This window comes from Stenella coeruleoalba (genome assembly GCF_951394435.1).
Source record: "Stenella coeruleoalba genome assembly, chromosome: 1".
In the NCBI taxonomy this organism is placed as follows: domain Eukaryota; kingdom Metazoa; phylum Chordata; class Mammalia; order Artiodactyla; family Delphinidae; genus Stenella; species Stenella coeruleoalba.
Genome location: NC_137169.1, coordinates 81,523,320 through 81,546,032, shown reverse-complemented (window position 1 = coordinate 81,546,032; position 22,713 = coordinate 81,523,320). Strand labels below are relative to the sequence as shown.

The following is a 22,713-nucleotide window of genomic DNA, read 5'->3' as shown; positions in this document are numbered from 1 at the left end:
AATATAAACAAAAAGAAAATTTTATTAACCTAATTTTGAATTTGTGACAAAATTTAATTTGCAATTCAATTTCAGGTAACCAAAGATTTACTACTTTAATAATTTGGAATAATACATTATTTGTATTATCTTTGTTTCTATTACCACAAACATTTAGAAGTAAACTAAATGAAAACACTGAAAAAATATTACTGACAAATTTTATGGTCTCTTTATCATTAAAATCTCACTCTAAAAACCATTTATAATATTAAGATGAAAATATTAATACAGAGGATTAAAACCTCAACTTCCATCTGTAAATAACTAGTCTGAGGATGAGATGACTAACCTAAGACGTCTGAAATATTTTCTTTTTTTTTAAATGCAGAGAAAGAGCAATGAGAAGTGACTAGAAAGTCACTTGTTCTGATAATAAATTTTATGGCTCCCAAAAATGAAACACTCCTCAGAAAAGTAAAACTTTTCTGTTGTAAAGTTATATTAGATTGTAATCATGTTTTTACTTTTTAAATAAAAGAGATATATTTTTCCATTTTGGCAAAGAATAAGAAATTGAAATTTCTTATGTGTTAAGACATTATCTCATAGGTTACAAAAAATAAAACATGTACCTATTGCTGAAATAAACTTTTTCTGACATGTGTCAGAAGTTTAGTTGGAACTGAGATACCTGAAATTCATAAACTGAACTCATTTCTTTAAAAACATCTAATTATGGTTTTTATTATTTTCAGCCTCTTCAATAGAATCTAAATTACATTTTTATTTTAATAAAAAATGATAGCATTTGAAATAAATAAAACAACTTGAGTTTGTTTGTTTGGGGTTTTTTTTGATGTGGACCACTTTTTTAAAGTCTTTATTAAATTTGTTAGAATATTGCTTCTGTTTTTTATGTTTTGGTTTTTTGCCCACAAGGCATGTGGGATCTTAGCTCCCCCACCAGGGATCGAACACACACTCCCTGCATTGGAAGGCAAAGTCTTAACCACTGGACCACCAGGAAAGTCCCAAAACTTGAGTTTTTATATGCATGCCCACTATCTATGTGAGGTAACCAATGCAGAATTTAATCATGTAAAACATAAAGTGTACTAAAAGGAATATAGATGTATCTGCATATGAAGTGCTGAAAGAACCATAGCTAGAAAGAAAGCATTTCAAATTAATGTATTAGAACATTAAATATTAAGATGACTATAAAGAACACTATACTTAACAATGCCTTTCACTTTTTTCTCCCATTACTAATCAGTTTATTAAAATTTATCAAATTTACAAGTCACTCACTTTCTCTCAAAAGTCATCTGAAAAAAGCTTTTAACAGAAAACTTAATGAGTATTATATTCCAATTTCTAACACTCAAAACACCTTAGCTCAATTGATTTTAATATCTTTGATTTTAAAATCTAAGTATTCCACAGGTATTTATTTTATGCAACTGATCTACCACTAACTTTTAAATAAATGTGTATTATGCAGTCTTTGATGCCCCATAAAACCCCCAGAACAACAACAAAAAAAACTTGATATCTTACTTGATGTGAACCTTATAAACTGCCTCACGTCTAAAAGCTACAGATGCAGAAACTCTTCCTAAATTTCAAATCAGTTTAGTTTTTCCCTCAAAAAGTAATGCATGACTAATTCCACATATTATAAAACAAAAAATTTAATGTCCATATTTTAATATTTAATATCTGTATTTTAATAATTCTAAATAAATGCTAAAAACAAAGTAAATATTAAAGTTACTCTAGTTATTTTCTTCTTTGTGCTATTCTGTAGTTTCAAAATCTTCAATGAATATGCATTAATTTTTACATTGCTTTTTCAAAAAAAGACTCTTTGTAAACCAGCACGAGTGGTTACACTTTGCAAACAAAAAGCAAATGAGATGTCAGAATGAGGGGGATAATCTCTAACTCAGGTAGCTTCACTCTCTAACTTAGCTAACACTACTATCGGGTCTCACTATTCCTGGAAGTTAAATATATATAAGGGAGTACCAACAAGAGAGGAAAGAAGAGTGTTGGTTATATCCCTAAGTTTTATGTATTTATTTATTTTTTGGCTGCATTGGGTCTTGGTTGCTGTGCATGAGCTTTTCTCTAGTTGTGGCTAGCTGGGGCTACTCTTCGTTGCAGTGCGTGGGATTCTCATTGTGGTGGCTTCTCTTGTTGCAGAGCACGAGCTCTAGGTGCATGGGCTTCAGCAGTCGCGGCACGCGGGCTCAGTAGTTGTGGCTCATGGGCTCTAGAGCACAGGCTCACTAGTTGCTCCATGTGGGATCTTCCCAGACCAGGGATTGAACCCATGTCCCCTGCATTGGTAGGTGGATTCTTAACCACTGCGCCACCAGGGAAGTCCCCATCTCTAAGTTTAGAGTAAACTTAGAAGAAAAGGGGGAGGAATCATAAGTAAGATACCCAATAATAAGGATTTCTCCCTCCCTTCTATCTTTATCTACAGTGATTTTCACTTCAGAAAATGGAAGAATCAAGTAATTTACTTCCTCCTACATTTTTCCTCAAGTCAGGAGGCAACAAACAGGAGAATGAGGGCTATAGCCTCACCAAAGATTATTTCTCCCTAACTAAACATAAAATGCTACTTTAGACGTATGGCTTATACATGTGCGATAGTTGCTTTTAACAAAACAAAAAAGACATTAAGTAGCTAATGAAGTTAGCTCTAAGACCACCTACCTCTCCAGGGTGCAATCTATCCCAGTTTTCATTAATGTATGTCATAAGCTCAAGTTCAGAATCAAAGTATTTCTTCTTGTGAATAACACTTAGGTTGTAAAGGCATAGGTGTGCTATATCTACCCTGGAATCCAAAAATAATCAAACTTTATGAAAACAATGTTTTTGGTTATTGTTTAAAAATCACACAATATTTTTATAAAACCAGCAATTAAAAAATCCAAAGTATTTAGGTGAACAGAGGGTTAATATCACAAGTCATATTCACAATAAGTCATTACATATGAAAATAAATGAAAAACATTAACTAAACATTTAATTTATCCTGAATAGTAAAAATTAAAAGATATTTGATTTCTTGAAATACATTCAAAGAGGACCTGACTCTAAGAAAAAATAACTTATGATCTAAAATTTCATGTTTTCACTACTACATAAGCTACAAAATGGATCACACTTTAACAGACTTTTATCTGATTCATGAATTAAATCTTATCTTTTCCTAAAATATGTAAAATATTTGACAAAAATTTCTAAGCACTTACTATATAAACATTTTCAGTAAATCTCCAAAATTCATCGTACTTCCCATGCCCAAGGATTACTTAACTGAGGCAGAAATTGGTATATTTGTTATAAGACGTTTCTCTGTTCTACTGATGCTATTCTGAAGGCCCAAAAGAACTAGAAACATGAATAAGAATTTTGAAGATCTAAAAGATATTTGAAAGTTACTTTTTATGCCATTAGAAACTGAATGGGCTTACTACTTCAGCAATAAAACTAGATAATCTTTGGGGAAGATGACATCAGGCTTGAGGATAAATACAGGAAAAGAAATAAAGCCAGGCATAAAGAAGAACAAATTTTTATTTAAGGTAAGTAAATCTATATAGAAAGTTTCATCCTGTAGATTTAAAAATATGGCTCTTTTTTGTTCCTTAACAGAAATGTCCATACTTACCATTGTAATGGTAGACGTTTGAGGTATTCTGGTCCAGAACTGCAGACAGAGCAAATAAATGTATAAAACCTAAGGAAAAAAGAAAAGTTATATACTGAGTAATCAAGAATACATATAAATTATTTAACAATTAAAATTAATATTCAGCAAGTGCAAATCCTACGATTGACATAAGGACTGATACACAAAGCAAAATATAATTTGAATCATGACACTGTGCTTTAAAGAGTTTCTTTTCCAGTAATGACAAATAATAAAATAGTTTGTATATAGGGGAAAGGGGCAATTTTTTTTTAACCATTAGAGACCTTCAGAGTTCACATACAGATTGATATACAGGCATAGTTTACTAATGGCTTGTGTGTAACGGGAATTGTGATGGCTACTCCTATACACATTGTCACTTTTCAATGCTCAAAACAACATGGTAGAAAAAGCCCAGGAGACAAGCTGACCTTCCTAAGGTCAGAAAGACAATAAATCACATAAGCTAAAATCTAAACCCAGAGTTTTTGATGTTACATTTAGTGATCTAATTTTTCTTCTAGAGCTCTCTCTGCTATTTCATGCTCTCTTAATCCAAAAAGACATTAGGTCTATCTTTGAGGTTCTTTGGATCCCCTTGAGGTTCTTTAAAAGAAGGTACCAATGAGAATAGTTTAGAGTACTGTGGGGCAATAGGTGCAAATATGTTCACTGGTCAAATACTTAAAAGCTTTCTGCAATATCCAAAAGTACAAAAATTATGTGCTTTTTAAAATTATATATAATTTAAGTATATTAAACAATATATTCCCAAGGTGAACCTTTTACAAATCATTATTAAAACTACTTTTAGAAATGTGAAAATGAAAAAACATAAATACAATTTTAAAAAGCTAAAAAAAGAAATCAGTCAAATGCCCTTCTCTCACCTGTCTCCAAATAGCATTGGCTTTTGAAGGCATTGCACACAAGCTTCATGAAACCACTGTTTACATTTGCAGCACTGTAGCATCTTTAAATACCAGCTATAAGAAAAAATTTAAAATTACTACCTTTCATGAGGTAAAGTTTAAAAAAAAAAAAAAACAACGACAAAAGTGACATACAGAATATAGTTCTGATTACAGTATCACATTTCTGGTATATTTAGTGCTAAACGTTTTCTTCCCAAAAAGGTTATTAATACTGACCATTTCATTCCTCTTCTCTTTTATCCATGAGAATTTATAAGCTCTTGAAAGCTACATCTACTATTTCTAATCAGTAAGTGCCTGGGTCCTAATTAGTAAAGGATCTTTGTGAAGCCTGGGATTTTTTCACATCAACAGTCTCAGAGGTCACTGATATGTAGAGCTATTTGTCTCATATACCAAATAGCCATAGGCAACTTTATGCCTTCACTGTGTTTCTATTATTCTTGTTCCTTATAATGAAAAGAAAAGGAGTACAGCAATTTAATAAATTTGGTTAACATAACCACAAATCTAATCTAAGACTCCACCAGGTATGAAGGCTTTGTGACAAATTTTGTTCTCTTTCAGATGGCTGAAGATGCTAAAACTGAATCTTCAGCTAAAGATATCCTCTCTTTTTAGTTAGTACATGGTTTTAATATCCTTACTTGCCACCCAAATAACGCCTTTTCTTCAAATAATTCTTTTGCTCAGTAAGTTAGCCCCACGTTAATTTTAAGCCATACACAGGCAAAGGCAAGATGCTACTAGTAAGGTCATTCGTTCATCAAAAGACTAATGAATACTATGTTCTAAGTACTCTGTTAGGTGTTAAAGTGTTAGCAATATCAAACATAGTTCATAAAGTCATAGTACTTAAAGAACAATGAACAATCTGCTTCATAAAACTTAAAGAACAATGAACAATTTGCTTCATAAAATAATGTTTATAAACTAAGATGCTAGGTATAAATGAGTAAAGGAGAAAGATCAATCTCTAGGTTCACTTTAGCTCTTATAAATGATTTAAAGAAACCAGAGAGAATGCTTCTTAAACCTGCAGGCAACCAAAAACTGAGAAATGTTATAAAAATGTTAAACCACAAATAAAAATTCCATAAGACTAGAGACAAGGTAGAATGAAGAACTAAAATTTCATTCATTTACATATTCATTTATTCATGTTTTCATCACTGAACATCTTATATGTCCCAGCATTCTTCTAGAGAGCAGCCCTGTCTTAAGAGAAACATGGAGTCTGATAAGATTTAAGAAACCAATAATTATAATTTAATAGAGTTAAATGTAAAGTTATCCACTAACATTTTTTAAAATGTAGTACAAATACATGATGCACAATTTGGTTTAATATCAGCTTGTATGAAAAAAAGAACTAAAAGCTTTAGTTTTAGTTGACCATCTACAAACCCATAATGAGCCAAAAGAATATGATGGGACGACCAAAGAGGGGTAATACAATCTTTCCTTGCAACAACAGAAGCATAATACCTAGAACTCTAATAGCTTCGTTATATTCTGTCAGACTATTCCTGGAAACACTGCATTTTGTAATCATGGCACCATTATTTCAAGAGTAAACTTTCAAAAACTGAAGAGCAACAAAGACAGAGTTTGGAAAACACATCATAAAGAATGTTTGATAGGAATGGAGATTTTAAGCCTAGAAAAGAGAACACTTGGTATGTGAGTCATGGGAGTGGGAAATACGATTACTGGATTTAAGTATTTTAAGAGCTACCTCCTAAGAAAGATAAGATGCATGTGTTTAGTTACAAAGAGCAGAACTAGAACCAGTGATCAGAAGTTAAAGGTAAATTTCTAAACATTCTTAATTAGAACTCTGACTCACTTATTTAGCAAACATTTAATGATAAAGATGAATAAAACTACAGCTTCTAATCCCTCCCAATTTTCTTTATTGATACTTTCATGCATTTACAATTCACGATCACTCCCATACCACAATCAATAACAAAAATAAAGTGGACAATATAAGCAATTAAAAATTAAGGGCATTAAATAACCATATTTACTTACTCTCCAGGGCCTCCACAATAGCAGTAACATTGCTGGACATTGGTTTTATGACCTGCATCCCATTCAAGGTCTGCCACACTATAGGGTAATGTTTGCTTCATGACTTGCAATGCTTTGGCATTTGGTCCTTTCTTAAGCGCACCACCCCTCTATATTAGAGGGAAAAAGTTATTTAAAAGAGTGAAGGATAAAATTTTAAATACAATTCTATAATTTTAAAATGCTTCTGAAACTTATGAAGAAATTTCCATTCTAAATTTCTTACCATATCACAAACTGTTTGACCAATAATAATCTTTATTTATTTTGTTGTCTTTTCTTTCAAATTATTGCCCCAATTCCAAGACCACTATCAGAAAATAAGTGCAAGAATAGTTGCAAGTCACTTAAGCATCATTAGTCAAACAATAAGCAGTACCTCTTTCTACCCAAGATTGATTGCTCATTTCATTCAAATAAACTTTCAACGTACACAATCATCACGTTGATAGTGTCTTACAAATTCCATTTAGGGCGTTAGCCCAAAACACTTAAAAGATACCTTTGTTGTTGTTGCAAAAACACACTGTCGACAGAGCCATTTTTCATCTGAATCAATCACACTGGAATCAATATGAGGTGTGTGACACAACTGATGATATCCTTAATATCAAAAAAAGCATAAAGCAAATTCTCTTTTATTAATAAATACTGCAACACAATTTAAAGAAGGCATTTTAGTATTCTCTTTTCCTACGTTAATATATTTACAACTGATGACTAAACTTATGGTAACAGCTTCAAATTACCAATGTAAAGAATTTTTAATCATTAATCTTCAACAGGGGCATTAAGTATGTAATAAAACTTTTCCACAAGATTAAAAAAAAAATCAATGTTTACCTTGGCCACACTTATCACATATAACCATTTCATTGGGAGCTTCTGAATACTCTTCTTGACATATTGTACAGACCATTTCCCCACTTCCAGTGGCTCCTGAAATATTTAAAATATACATAAAGAATTGTTCCATATAACAAAACCACTTTTTTTACTCAGTGAGTAGCCCATATTGGCAATGTCTGTTTCCTAGATCATAATGGTATTTTCTCAAGGCAAAGTACTATACACAAAATGCTCTCTCTCTGCTCCTTATCTGTGTTCTTCCTACCTTTAACTTAAGATGCCTCACTGTCTACATTCATAATTTAATCTGCTTTTTGGCAGAGGGCATAATTTAAACTGCTCTCAGGCAGGATCCCTTACCATTTACTTCCAATATTCCCACCCTCTTGGGAGGCGAGAGAAGGGGATGTTTTGTGAACACTAGAACTACTCTCCAGAACACACACCTACCCATGAACATTACTCATTCACCCTACACTGCGTAACATCATGAGACTAAAGAAAAGGGGCAAGGAAGATCCGCCAATGACTCCCTACTCTCAAGATTCTGAACACTTCTTTTTACTTACTAATGTATAAAAAAGGCTGAACACTAATTATTTGATCTCCAGCTTCTGAAATCTGGAACTATGGTGTCAAACAACATACCTAAACAATAACCCACTGAAACAAAAATGAGGGGTTCCAGTTATTAATTACATTTTACCTGAATAGGTAAGTTATTTCTTCCTTAAACATTTTTATTCTAAAAACAATTTTATTCTGCAAAATTTAGAATATAATTTTATCACTTTAGCACAATTATTTCCAATAATCTCTTCTCATGAATTTCAATATACATAGTTAAAATACTAATACATACACTTTATTCACATACCAACAATAATAAAAAGGTACAATTTTGTGCTATGAGCCAGCATTGTGTTAGGCTCTTGATACATATTATTTTAATTCCACAATTTATTAGATACATATCCTATTTATAGAGAAGAATTGAAGCTCAGAAAGATAAAGTATATAATCCAAGTACCCTCAGTCACGGAGTATCAAGGCTAGGATTCAAACCCAGATACACCAGAGTCCATATTCTCTCCACTGTGAGATGCTTCTTTTCATTAATACTATGTAATGTTTTTTCCATCAAAAGCATTTCTCACACTGTAGTTTTCAAATGTATAACTTCTAAAAGCTGTATAATATTCTGTCCAGTGGAAAGAACCAAGTTTACTTTATTATGACTCTATTCTTAGATATGCAGGTTACCAAATTTTTTGCTTGTTCGTTTTTTGCATTTTTCCTTTTTTGTTTTGGCTCTTGTCCTCTCTCCTCTCCTCTCCCAGGCTTTGTTTGCTTGGCTGGATGTGGCTTCCCATAGTTTCTCAGTTTATGGCTCCAGTCACGAGAGCGACCAGACTGAGCCTAGAACCTCTCAGTCCAAATCTGCAACTTCCTGGAAAAGGACCAATAGCCCAGATTGTGGTAGGTGCCTGATCTGACTCCCACTATAACCATGTGGACTGGTGTAGGAGAAGGCAGTTCCTCGTAAAAGAGGATGCTGATCCGTCAAACAATATGCGTTCACCCTCAGGAAACAATCCTGAGGAAGCAGAGAATTGCCTTTACTTGTGAAATCCAACATGTCTTTTTTATCATCAAGTTTACAAAAACTTTCTGTGTAGCTTAGTGGCCTTCTATAGTCTCCCTCACTCTAAACCCAAATGACTATAAAGCCATTTCATCTTAGATATGCCAAATTTTTTGTTGTTGTTAAAAGAAAGCTGCAGCAAATATTTTTCATCTAGATTTTTTACTTATGAATTATTTCTTTTGAATAAACTGCTACAAATGAGTCTGCTGTATAGATGAAAGCATATAAAACATCTTTATGTATTTACTGCAACTATTAAATATCCAAAATAGAAATTTACATTGCCACCAGCAGTGTATCATTTTCACAGAAACCATAACAGTATTAGGTATTAAGATTAAAAATCCTTTTAAAATTATTTAATGGTTTTAATATACTATCTCCCTGTTGTAACGTACATTTCTTTGACTACCAATATGACTATACATTGTTCCTACTTATGAAAAAATTTTAAAAGAATCTTATGAGTGAAATTACTATAATTTTTAAGTTATTTTGATATATAACTACTATAAGCAGGATCCTTACAGGAAGAAAACTACTAAAGCTACACTCCACACTGACATCTGCCATATTGCAATTTTCAGGTTCACTTACCCATTCTATATCAACTGCAAGTTACATACACGTGTGCTACTTTCTGGGTGTTACAAAGAGTTAAATGGTCAAGTAGCTATCCTATCTCATTATAGGATAGTAAAAGGAGCCAGTGAGGAAAAAACAACCACAGACCACTGAACTGATATACTGGATATGCCACATGTAGGACAAGACCCCCTCACTTTCACAACAACTTTCTATCTATGTACAACTGGTTTTCTTCTTCCCTTCTGGAAGGGAGGAAGGATGGGAGGGAGGGAAGAAAACACAAAGACAGACCTATATTTAACCCACAGGCACCTCAAAATGGTAGAAAAGTTGAAAGGGACACATAGTTAATACAACGGGAACAGAAGCAGTATAACATGTTTCAGTTCCACCATAGAGAACCATATTTACAAACTAAGCAAAAAGGATAATTCTGTATGCAGGGTAATAAGATCTGTTCAATATTACTACTGCTGGAGACCTCCTATCTGCCTCCTATTCCTTTCCTCACTGACCCCTCAATTTGAGATTCAAAACGTAACTTTAGACCTTTAAACTGATAAGTCCTAAAAACTGTAAAAAGTTTCTTTCACTAGAAAGACATTTTACTAGAGTAACAGCTATTGAGTTCTCCACCTAATCCCTGAGTACCATGTATAAAAATGGCAACTACAACATTCCAATTCCTTTACCAGAACTTTTTTTATTCTTTAAAAAAAAACTAAGAGTGAAATCAAGAAATTGAACACAGCAGTAACCTACCATAAAGTCGCATTTGGGATTCAAACTAAAAACCCAATTGATAAATACTTTACAGAGTGTCTCCTTTCTACAGGGGGAGATATAAAAACACCTTAGTGCAGGCCCATTAACCCATTAAAAGGATACCAAAAGTAGGGCTTTAGTGTGCAGCTGAAGTACTCAGATTTTTACTATTCATAATTTTTTATAAAGCACTTTCCATGAAATAGATACCTGAAAAAAATACCTTTATTTAGCAGATTCAAAAAACATACAGTAATTATAGCTTGCAAAAATAAAAAGCATAACAAGAAACATACCTATAACCAAACCAAAGCATACCTGTATTCATTTTTACTTGTACCCAAATACAGCCTCATTTTCCCATCTAAACATAAAAAACCATAACTAAGCAGTAATTTTAAACTATTCTTATCAATGAATATTTCTAGCATTCTAAAGGTATTTAATAGTCCTAATTCCCCAAAACATCTGGCAAACAGTATGTTCTCAATAAATATTAGCTCTCTATATTACTTTGTACTAATACAGCCAAGTAACAGCAAAGGTGAAGTTGTGTTACTCATATTAGTAACTAAAATTTTTCTTCAAAGTTCTTAGAAGGGTCCTAACAATAATTTATACATGTGTGCATCAGTGATGCATCTGTCGTCTAATCTATCTCTACCCTAACAGAGCAATTCTTGTTCTTCTTATGGTCTATAAAATAGATTATAACTCCTTGAAGACTCTGAAGAATACATGGATTTTTTTAGTTATCTTAATACACTGTACTAAACAGAAAACACTAGAAAATGACAAGCTGAAGAAAATAAAATTTTAGTGTAAATCGTGTCCAAGGGAAATAGTAGCACCTGCCTGTTTGAATGTCCTTCCAGAGAACCCAGGATTTAGAACTGTCTTCAAATATGATGAAGCAGCTCTGTTTCAATATGTTTATCTGAAATACAGAGGAAAACTTATGGTGATTTCTTTTAAAATCAAAACCACGAAGTTAAATTTCAATCCAATATTATTAAAAGTTTACTACAGAAACTCAAAAGATATTAAGGTAACTTGCCTTTTTGATAGTTCCAAGATAAAACAAGCCATCTGACCATCTAGCTAGGACATCCTGACCCTCTTCAAATTTACATGCTGGCTTTTTGACTTTATGTCCATCCTGTAAAGACAGCTTGGTCAAGGATGTTGGGGTCTTTTGGTTTCGACGTAAAGGAGACCGCTTGTGGACCAGTGAATTACCTGCCCCTGTAGAGTCTCTGTTTAGGAAATAAATAACCATATATAAGACTGACTGAAAGGGAGGGGATATCTGTATGTGTATGGCTGATTCACTCTGTTGTGCTGTGGAGGCTAACACAACATTGTAAAGCAACCATACTCCAATAAAAATTAATAAAATGAAACAGAACAGGACTGATTTACTTATAGAGCTTATTTTATAACAATCATATATTTCATGTATTAATCAAATTTTTTTACTTACTGAAAACCTTACATTTAGGGAAAATATTAACAAGTACCTCAAATCATAAAAACTCCAGAAACAAAGAAGCTTAAAATAAAATGATAGCAGTTGTCAATATTCATTCAATGAGGCCAGGATTCAGCAACCACTCCAAGGTAACATATTCAGGGCAGCTCTCATCAAAATGACAGCTGTAAGTTGAAGTGGGTAGGCCATGGTCATAAGCAAAGGATGCCGTGAATCTCATATCTAGGTTTAGATAAACTAAAAGAAGCTGCATGGTACAATTTCATAAGCACTTGATAAAGAATAAAAATGATCAGGCCAACAGATACACACTACTATAGGTAAAACAGATAAACAACAAGGACCTACTGTATAGCACAGGAAACAATATTCAATATCTTGTAATAAGCTATAATGGGAAAGAATCGGAAAAAGAATACATATATAGGGACTTCTCTGGCAGTACAGGGTTAAGACTCCACGCTCCCAATGCAGGGGTCACTGGTCAATCCCTGGTCAGGGAACTAAGATCCCGCACGCCATGTGAACAAAAAAAAGAATACATACATATACACATATATACGTATATGTATAACTGAATCGCTTTGCTGTACACATGAAACACTGCAAATCAACTGTACTTCAGCTTAAGAAAAGATTATGCCACATGTAGTTAAAACACACTAACCAGTGACTCTGGGTAGTTGGGTATATTCAACCCACTGGAAGGGTAGTCATGACCTACCTCCAGGGAATCACTACTGAATTAAGCCTTGTTTATTGACGGGAATGTGTCACAGTCCCTCAAATATGCAGAATGGAAGTTTAAAAAAAAAAAACTAAGAGCCACCAATTTCACAAATCATACTCAACTGAGAAGCCAATTATAAGATCAGTTACATTTTTTAAGCATAAGACCCCAAAATTACATTGTAACTTATATATCAGTTATTGTATAAACAGCATAGCATACCACCAACAGCTTTCTTAAAGAAAACAAAGCCGTATTTGTTTGGTTTCACTTTCCCAATTTAGATTTTTTTTACTAACTAAACATACAACAGTACGTAAAACTAGATAGACGATAATTCAAAAACAGTATAAAAGTTAAGTAAAAACAAAACAAAGAGGGAAGAAAAAAAATGTTTCCAATTGGGAATACTTATTTTCATTACCTATAAGGATAAACAAATTCTGGGAAATTCTGTCATAAACTACAACATGAACAAACCTTAAAGACATTACGCTAAAGCAAAATCAGCCAGACAAAATGGACAAATACTGTATAATTCCACTTACATAAGGTTATAAGAGCAGTCAAATTGATAGAGACAGAGAGTAGAATGGGGATTACCAGTGGCTTGGAGGAGGGAAGAGAAACTCTACACACTTCTAAAGTGTACAGAGTTTCAGTTTGAAAGATACACTACATTTTAAAAATATACAAAGGAATATGGGCTTCCCTGGTGGCACAGAAATTGAGAATCCACCTTCCAATGCCCAGGACATAGGTTAGAGCCCTGGTCCGGGAAGATCCCAAATGCCACGAAGCAACTAAGCTCGTGCACCACAGCTGCTGAGCCTGTGCTCTGGAGCCCGTGAACCACAACTACTAAAGCCCGTGTGCCTAGAGCCCATGCTCCGCAACAAGAGAAGCCACCACAATGAGAAGCCCGCACACTGCAACGAAGAGTGGCCCCCACTCGCCAAAACTAGAGAGAGCCCAGGCACAGCGGCAAAGACCCAATGCAGCCAAAAATAAATAAATAAATAAATAAATAAATAAATAAAATTTATTAAAAAACTTAAAAAAAATAAAAATATCCAAAAGAATAATGACTGATAGCATCCCATATCTGCTAAAAAAACATTAATCTATATAACCAAGAAGTTAAACAAACTCCAAGTAGGATAAATACAAAGAGATACACATCCAGACAAACCACAGTAAAAATGCTGAAAGACAGAGAAAATCTTGAAAGCAAGAAGAAAAATAATTCATCACATGCAAAGAAACCCCAGTAAGGTTAACTACTCATCAGAAACAATGAAGGCCAGAAGGCAGTGAAATGACATATTCAAAGCACTGAAAGAAAAAAACCTGTCAATCAAGAATCTTATATCCAGCAAAACTGTCTTTCAAAAATGAAGGTGAAATAAAGATACTCCCAGATAAACAAAACCTGAGAGAATTTGTTGCTAGCAGAGCTACCTTATAAGAAATAAAGGAGGTTCTTAAGGTTGAAATTAAGTAAACCAAGGTAGAAATTCAAATACACACACACACACACACACACACACAAAACAAAGAACACTAGGAAAAGTAATATGGTAATTATAAAAGACAGTATAAATGCATACTTCCTCTAAAGGAAACATATGGAAAAATATGTACATAACTATATTGTTAGGCCTATAACATACAAGAATGAAATATATTTGACAATGAGAGCACAGAGGTGTTGGTGGGAACAAAATTGTATTTAAGTAATGACACCAGATGGCAGCTCCAACCCATAGGAACAGATCTAGGAAACTAAAAATGGTAAGTAAATATAAGTGAAATGAGTGTGTCAAGAAAGTACCCACCATATACCAAAGCAAGTCACTGTTTCAAGTAAAAAATGGTGTTCCATGGAAAAGCTACTAGCTCAGCCAGCAACTCAAACAATAGCATTAATACTTTATATATATATATATATATTTCCTATTCTGTCACACATAACATTAAAAACCTGAACTCAAGATTAAGATTTAGTGAAAATAATTTCTTCTGTTTCATCAAGAATGTTCTTGAATGAAATAGGGTTTTCTGCATGTGTGTACACATGTGTGTTTTGTTTGTTTTACTGTGAGTGCTCAAAAATAAAGAATGCTAGCACAGTTTGATGCCTTGTTTCACGCTAAGGTACACAGCAGTCTGACCAAACACAGTGTTTACGCCATTGTACAAATGTCAACACAGTGGGAAAGCAAACAACATCTTAGTATTATCATGAAAATAGTTTAGACCTTGCAGACCACCTGAAAGGACCCATGGATCACATTTTAAGAGCCATGCTCTAAATAAAGGAATATATATTGTCATACATTATTGTCAGAGTCAGCTGTAAGGAAAAGGCACTTCAATACTATACTTACAAGGGTAAAAAGACTTAAAAGCCTGATAAGATGAGTCCTATAAGTAAAAATGGAGAATGAGTCACTACAATAAATTTTATCAGCACAAATGCTCAATGCCAGGCTGAAAACTTTCTCCAGACAGTGAAACAATACCTTCAAATCACAGTATGAAAATGACCCTGTGAGCAAGTAACTTTCTAGAAAGCTACAAATCCAGTGGTCACAGCAGCACTTTGCTTCCCTTAAGTTAAAAAAACTAACTGAAAGCCTGAGCAACCTAATTAATTATGGGTGAGAAATGACCTCAACAGAATGCCAGGGTGACTACAATGACCTACAGCCTTCCAATTCTAGAGTGGAAGATGTACAAAAATCAAAACTGCAAACATTCCCAAATAGTTTCATATGCTCTGCTATTGCTTCAACAAATTCCCTCCCTTTTTCACCTTTGATGGCAAGGTCTGTCCCCATCTTACTCTCCATTATATTACTCCCACTACACGAGGACATGTATGTCCTTAGACCTTAAGAAATGAACCATTAAAAATTTTTTTTCCATCTCCTAGTGTTTCCACCTAGTGTTTCTGGTGTATCGTGTATCAACGGTACCTAATCTAATAACACTTGCCCTTGATTCCTTATGACCCCCTCCCACTACCACCTCCTTATTGTTTCCCTTCCATTTACAGCCAAACCTCCGGGGAAAAGTTACTTGAGTGATTACTATGTGCTCAACCACATATTAAGCTTTCTGCATATTTATTCTTTCACAGATCATTTGTTAAGCCCCCATTATGAGCCATTTACTGTGCCAGCAGAACAGAGATAATACTCAGAACAATGTTATGGAGACATTTTTCCAGATAACAATTTCACAGATCCCTTTTTACATATGAAAAAACTGTAACTCTAAGAAGACAGATTAAATAACTTGACCAAGGTTATAGAATTACAGACCAGAGCCAGCATTCAATAAATCTTTCTACTGGCACCTTCCCAGTAGCATTCAACTATTCTTAAAAACTTGCAAGGATCGAGGCGGGAAAAGAGGAGAACTAAAATTCCCTTGATTCCTTCTGCCCCTCCCACCACTTCCTATTATTTCTTCCCTCTCATTCACAGCCAAACCTTTGGGAGAAAGTTATACACATTTAACTGTCTCTGCTCTTACAGTCATTCCCATTTAGTCTGAAACCCACTGCAACAGACACCACCACTCTCCCACCCAAACATTCCACCAAAACCAGGGAATGTGTGTGTTACTCTTATTCATAGTTGTATCCTCAAAGCTCTATATAGGGCAGGGTACATAAAAGTCAGAAAGGTTATATGAAATTTATAAAGTTCAAATTCAATTCAAAAACATCTATATTTAAAGTAACATGTTTTCTAAAAATGAATCTATGCACAAATAATCTGTTTGCTCTGAGTAAACAAGAGACTCTAATTCACATTCTAAGGCAAATGCACACCAATCTTTTATCCATATAAACATGGAGAACATAAATCATGTATTATATAAAACTGCTTTAATAAACAGATATTCTGTAAAATTATTACCCTCTTTTAAAATTCCTCTGCCCCTAAATTAGACATTATGGTACTAATAAAGCTATTTCATGTGTGGATTGTAAAAAAATAAAAGAAAAAAAGAAAATTCCTCTGCCCAAAGAAATTTTAGAGAAAGCAAATAAAGGGTAAATGACTCAATGACCCATAATACCATAACTCAAACATAACTAGGATAAACAATGTACATCTTCCCCTCTAAGGAACTTCCCCCCATTTTTTAACATATTTCTTGGAGTATAATTGCTTTACAATGGTATGTTAGTTTCTGCTGTATAACAAAGTGAATCAGCTATACATATACATATATCCCGGTATCTCCTCCCTTTTGTGTCTCCCTCCCACCTTCCCATCCCACCCCTCTAGGTGGTCACAAAGCACTGAGCTGATCTCCCTGTACTATCCCCCCATTACTGTCACTGATTAGTTCCCTCCTCTCTAGAATGTATGCTTTACTAGAAGTTAAATTGATTTTTGGAATTTTAGAATTTATTATTTCCTCTCTGATTACAAAGGTAAACATGCAGCTGTTTAAATAAATAATAGAGAAATCAAAACTGAAAATTCCCCATGCTACTTCCTGAAAAGAAGTAATGATGAAAAGAAAACTGTTCATCTCCTGATTTTTCTTACATATAAAATCCATATGTAGATATAATTTACATATGTTTTAAAAGAAGTGGATTATTACATGTAGTGCTCTACAAGCTTTCTCACATAACAATGTATCTTAGCCTATGTAATGTCCATCTGTATAATAAAAGTATGTAAGATAATCTTTCCATCAGCTGTTAAGCTACTTTCCAACTATTACCCAACTGAGGAACATTGAGGATTTTCTAGTGTTTTACTATTACAGGCAATAATACAAAGTTCATCCTTTTACATTTTATTTTTAAAGTATTCCAAATACTATATAAGATAAATTCATAAAGAATAATTACCATATCAAAGAATATGCATTTTCCCTTTTATTGTAGAAAATTATAAATATATACAAAAGTAGACAAGTATAATGAACCATCAGATATTCACCATCCAGTTTCAATTATCATCTCATGACGAATACTGTTTCACTTAAACACCCCATTTCCTCCAAACCCATATTATGTATATATTTAATGTGATACATATTGTCAAATGAACCTCAAAAGTGGTACCAATAACACTCTGACACTGGACTTTCCTGGTGGCGCAGTGGTTAAGGATCCGCCTGCCAATGCAAGGGACACAGATTTGAGCCCTGGTCAGGGAATATCCCACATGCTGTGGAGCAACTAAGCCCGGGCGCCACAACTACTGAGCCTGAGCTCTAGAGCCCACATGCCACAACTACTGAAACCCACACACCTAGAGCCCGTGCTCTGCAACAATACAGGCCACCACACGAGAAGTCTGCACACCGCAACAAGAGTAGCCCTACTCACCACAACTAGAAAAAGCCCGGGTGCAGCAACAAAGACCCAACACAACCAAAGATAAAATTTAATTAATTAATTAATTAATTTTTAAAAACCAACGCTCTGACACTATCAGAATAGTACCTGATGGCCCACACCTTCACCAAAATGGAGTGAGCATTATCCTTTCGCTATCTGACAACACACACAAGTACAAATTTCCATCTACATTTCTATTATTGAGAAGCTTTTTTTCCCCATAAATTTGTTAACAATTTGTATGTCTTCTGGGAACTGCAGTTGATGATCTTTGCCTGTTTTTAAAAACTGAAATGTTAATCCTTTCCATAATGATTTTCAAGAGCATCTTACATACTTTGAACTTCATTATTATATAAGTTGGAAATATTTTTCCCAGTTCATATACTGTAAAATTTCCTTCATAAATAGACTTTTGATTGGGAGAATAGTGCTTCTGGGTGCTCAGTTGACTCTGGTCTATGGCTACAAAGCTGTATCTCTCATCCTGCATCAAGGCTACGCTGCCTCTCATGTTTAAGTCAAACCTGAGAAATTTACACAGAAAACCGAAACAAATAAAGGAGCTGGCCCACCTGCCCTTTCCTTAAGCTCTGTACTCCCTACCTTTGCTGTTGGGTTATGAATGCTCTTCTCAACACCCATTAAATCTCCAGTCCGTACCTTTTCTTTTTACAGGATGTTAAGAGTGTTTAGAATACTCCTGCTTCTCCCAAATGGAGTTGATGCAAGCTAAATTTCACAGTATTGGGCAGATAATCTTTAGCATATAAATTCAATGAAATTCCAGTGAAAACCCCAGCAGAATTTTTTGAGGTCAAACACTTCAGAAAATTAATATGAAAAAGTAAAAGTCCTAGAATAACTAAGTCAACTTTTAAAAGGAAGAACAAAGAGGTGAAGACTTGCCCTACCAGATACTGTGACACATTCCAGAGAAAACTGTTCTGTACTGGTAAGAGACAATCTATAACACCAGTTGAACAAAACAGGTATTTCCAAAACAGATCTATTTATGGGTAATTGTTAATGATAAAAATGATACTACAAGTCTGTACATACAGGATGTATTATTTACTAAACAGTGTTGGAGAAAATGGCTCACTTAAAGGGAGAAACAGTTGTATCCCTAGTTCACAATACACAAAAAGGTGAACTCCACATGGACCAAAGACATAAAGGTAAAATGTAAAACTTGAAATCTAACTGGAAAATGCAGAATATTGTTTTGATCTTGGAAGTGGAGCATACATTCAAAAACATGGAAAGATTCTGCGAAAGTGTTGATAAAAACAGAAACAGAACAAAATATATAGCACAATTATTTATGCAAACTGAAAAAATGCATACATAACACCACCAAATATTTTATAAGGACACCTACATATACAGGATGCATATTAAATATATTCAAGTGGGTATGTTAAGACAATTGGTAAATGAGAGCAGGGATGTGACTAAGGATTGGGGAAACTGGACAAATCCTGACCACAGACTTGGGATGACGTATCACACTCATAACATACGATACAGGTAACTGAGCAGCAGGAGTTGAATCATATTTCAACAATACTCACTACTACTATTACTATTTGCTTTTGAAATTTGATGACACACACATACAGACTATTTCTATCTATAATGCTATTATTACTAGAGTAGCATTTTTTTTTTCATCACTACTACTGATATCCATCTTGAAGGAGACTGCCTGGACAAAAAAGTTTCTTCCCTTGAAATCAAGTGGAGTCCAAGGGTTTAAGCCACTTCTTCCTTCTTGTTTTACTACTCATACAGTAAATAAGACCCTGACTCAAGAACTTGAGAACTGGATACATAATTCAAACAGTATGGCTTTTTTTCTCCCCCAGCCATTCCCTAACTTATTCCCCCAGCTAACTAGGAAACTTTCTGATTGTTACTTGTGAGACCATGGACAGTTTATTTCATCTGTCTGAGAAAATCTGTGGAGACGACTACAAGGCTAATATTAAAATACATGAGGGGGCCAGACAGCCCGGGCGCTGAGGGAGCTGAGACCCCCTTGTTCCCGGGCACCGCATCTCTTGTCCAAGGGGGTCCTAGGGGTGCCAAGCAGGAGGGATCCAGGAGACACTGGGTGCCACCAGCACATCCTTCCAGCCATGAGCACCCAGCAGGATAAATCGCCCAACAAAGAAACATCCAAGACACCAGTCAGATTTTTCCCATAGTTCTCTACGGGTGTTGGTGCTCCAGCCGGGTGTCAGGCCTGAGCCTCTGAGGTGGGAGAGCCGAGTTCAGGACACTGAACCACCAGAGATCTCCTGGCCCCACGTAATATCAATCGGCGAGAGCTTTCCCAGAGATCTCCGTCTCAACGCTAAGACCCAGCTCCACTCAATGATCAACAAGCACCAGTGCTGGACGCCCTGTGCCAAACAACTAGCAAGACAGGAACATAACCTCATTCATTAGGAGAGAGGCTGCCTAAAATCATACTAAGTTCACAGACACCCCAAAACACACCACCGGAAGCAGTCCTGCCCACCAGAAAGACAACATCCAGCCTCATCCACCAGAACACAGGCACCAGTCCCCTCCACCAGGAAACCTACACAAACCACTGAACCAACCGTACCCACTGGGGGCAGACACCAAAAACAATGAGAACTAAAAACCTGTAGCCAGAGAAAAGGTGACCCCAAACACACTAAGTTAAGCAAACTAGGAAGACAGAGAAATACGCAGCAGATGAAGGAGCAAGGTAAAAACCCGCCAGACCAAATAAATGAAGAGGAAATAGGCAGGCTACCTGAAAAAGCATTCAGAGTAATGACAGTAAAGATGATCCAAAATCTTGCAAGTAGAATAGGGAAAATACAAGAAACATTTAACAGGGACCTTAAAAAATTAAAGAGCAAACAAACAATGATGAACAACACGATAAATGAAATTAAAAATTCTCTGGAAAGAATCAACAGCAGAATAACTGAGGCAGGAAAACGAATAAGTGACCTGGAAGATAAAATAGTGAAAATAACTACTACAGAGAAGAAGAAAGAAGAAAGAATGAAAAAAATTGAGAACAGTCTCAGAGACCTCTGGGACAACATTAAATGCACCAACATTCGAATTATAGGGGTCCCAGAAGAAGAGAAAAACAAAGAGACTGAGAAAATATTTGAAGAGATTATAGTTGCAAACTTCCCTAATATGGGAAAGGAATAAATCCAAGAAGAAACACGTCAAGACACATATTAATCAAACTATCAAAAATTAAATACAAAGAAAAAATATTAAAAACAGAAAGGGAAAAAGCAACAAATAACATACTATGGAATCCCCATAAGGTTAACAGCTGATCTTTCAGCAGAAACTCTGCAAGCCAGAAGGGAGTGGCAGGACATATTTAAAGTGATGACACGGAAAAACCTACAACCAAGATTACTCTACCCAGCAAGGATCTCACTCAGATTCAATGGAGAAATTAAAAACTTTACAGACAAGCAAAAGCTAAGAGAATTCAGCACCACCAAACCAGCTTTACAACAAACGCTAAAGGAACTTCTCTAGGCAGGAAACACAAGAGAAGGAAAAGACCTACAATAACAAACCCAAAACAATTAAGAAAATGGTCACAGGAACATACATCTAGATAATTACCTTAAATGTAAACTGATTAAATGTTCCAACTAAAAGACACAGACTGGCTGAATGGATACAAAAACAAGCTCTGTATATATGCTGTCTACAAGAGACCCACTTCAGACCTAGGGACACGTATAGACTGACAGTGAGGGGATGGAAAAAGATATTCCATGCAAATGGGAATCAAAAGAAAGCTGGAGTAGCAACTCTCATATCAGACAAAATAGACTTTAAAATAAAGACTATTACAAGAGACAAAGAAAGACACTACATAATGATCAAGGGATCAATCCAAGAAGAAGATATAACAATTGTAAATATTTATGCACCCAACATAGGAGCACCTCAATACATAAGGCAAATGTTAACAGCCACAAAAGGGGAAATCGACAGTAACACAATCATAGTGGGGACTTTAACACCCCACTTTCACCAATAGACAGATCATCCAAAATGAAAATAAATAAGGAAACACAAGCTTTAAATGATACATTAAACAAGGTGGACTTAATTGATATTTTTCGGACATTCCATCCAAAACAACAGAATACACTTTCTTCTCAAGTGCTCATGGAACATTCTCCAGGATAGATCATATCTTGGGTCACAAATCAAGCCTTGGTAAATTTAAGAAAATTGAAATCGTATCATGTATCTTTTCCAACCACAGCACTATGAGACTAGATATCAATTACAGGAAAAAAAATCTGTAAAAAATACAAATACATGGAGGCTAAACACTACACTACTTAATAACCAAGAGATCACTATAGAAATTGAAGAGGAAATCAAAAAATACCTAGAAACAAATTACAATGAAAACACAATGACTCAAAATTATGGGATGCAGCAAAGCAGTTCTAAGAGGGAAGTTCATAGCAATACATTCCTACCTCAAGAAACAAGAAACATCTCAAATA

General features: G+C 34.7%; 1 protein-coding gene across 7 annotated transcripts in view; it reads right to left on the bottom strand.

Moving 5' to 3' along the window:
• The window catches only part of MTF2 (metal response element binding transcription factor 2), an 86,001-nt gene that overhangs the window by 15,337 nt on the left and 47,951 nt on the right, over positions 1 to 22,713 (bottom strand). For 2 of the 7 annotated variants that reach the window (XM_079927201.1, XM_079927206.1), the window contains exons 2-9: positions 11,619 to 11,817; positions 11,417 to 11,498; positions 7,555 to 7,650; positions 7,214 to 7,314; positions 6,673 to 6,821; positions 4,591 to 4,686; positions 3,677 to 3,745; positions 2,713 to 2,836 (exon numbers count right to left, since the gene is read on the bottom strand). In XM_079927201.1, coding sequence (XP_079783327.1) covers positions 2,713 to 2,836; positions 3,677 to 3,745; positions 4,591 to 4,686; positions 6,673 to 6,821; positions 7,214 to 7,314; positions 7,555 to 7,650; positions 11,417 to 11,498; positions 11,619 to 11,817 — 916 coding nt within the window. Of the gene's footprint in view, positions 1 to 2,712; positions 2,837 to 3,676; positions 3,746 to 4,590; positions 4,687 to 6,672; positions 6,822 to 7,213; positions 7,315 to 7,554; positions 7,651 to 11,412; positions 11,499 to 11,618; positions 12,157 to 15,173; positions 15,211 to 22,713 lie in introns of those variants that run through there. The other 5 variants (XM_079927203.1, XM_079927202.1, XM_079927205.1 and 2 more) reach the window with 5 other exon arrangements.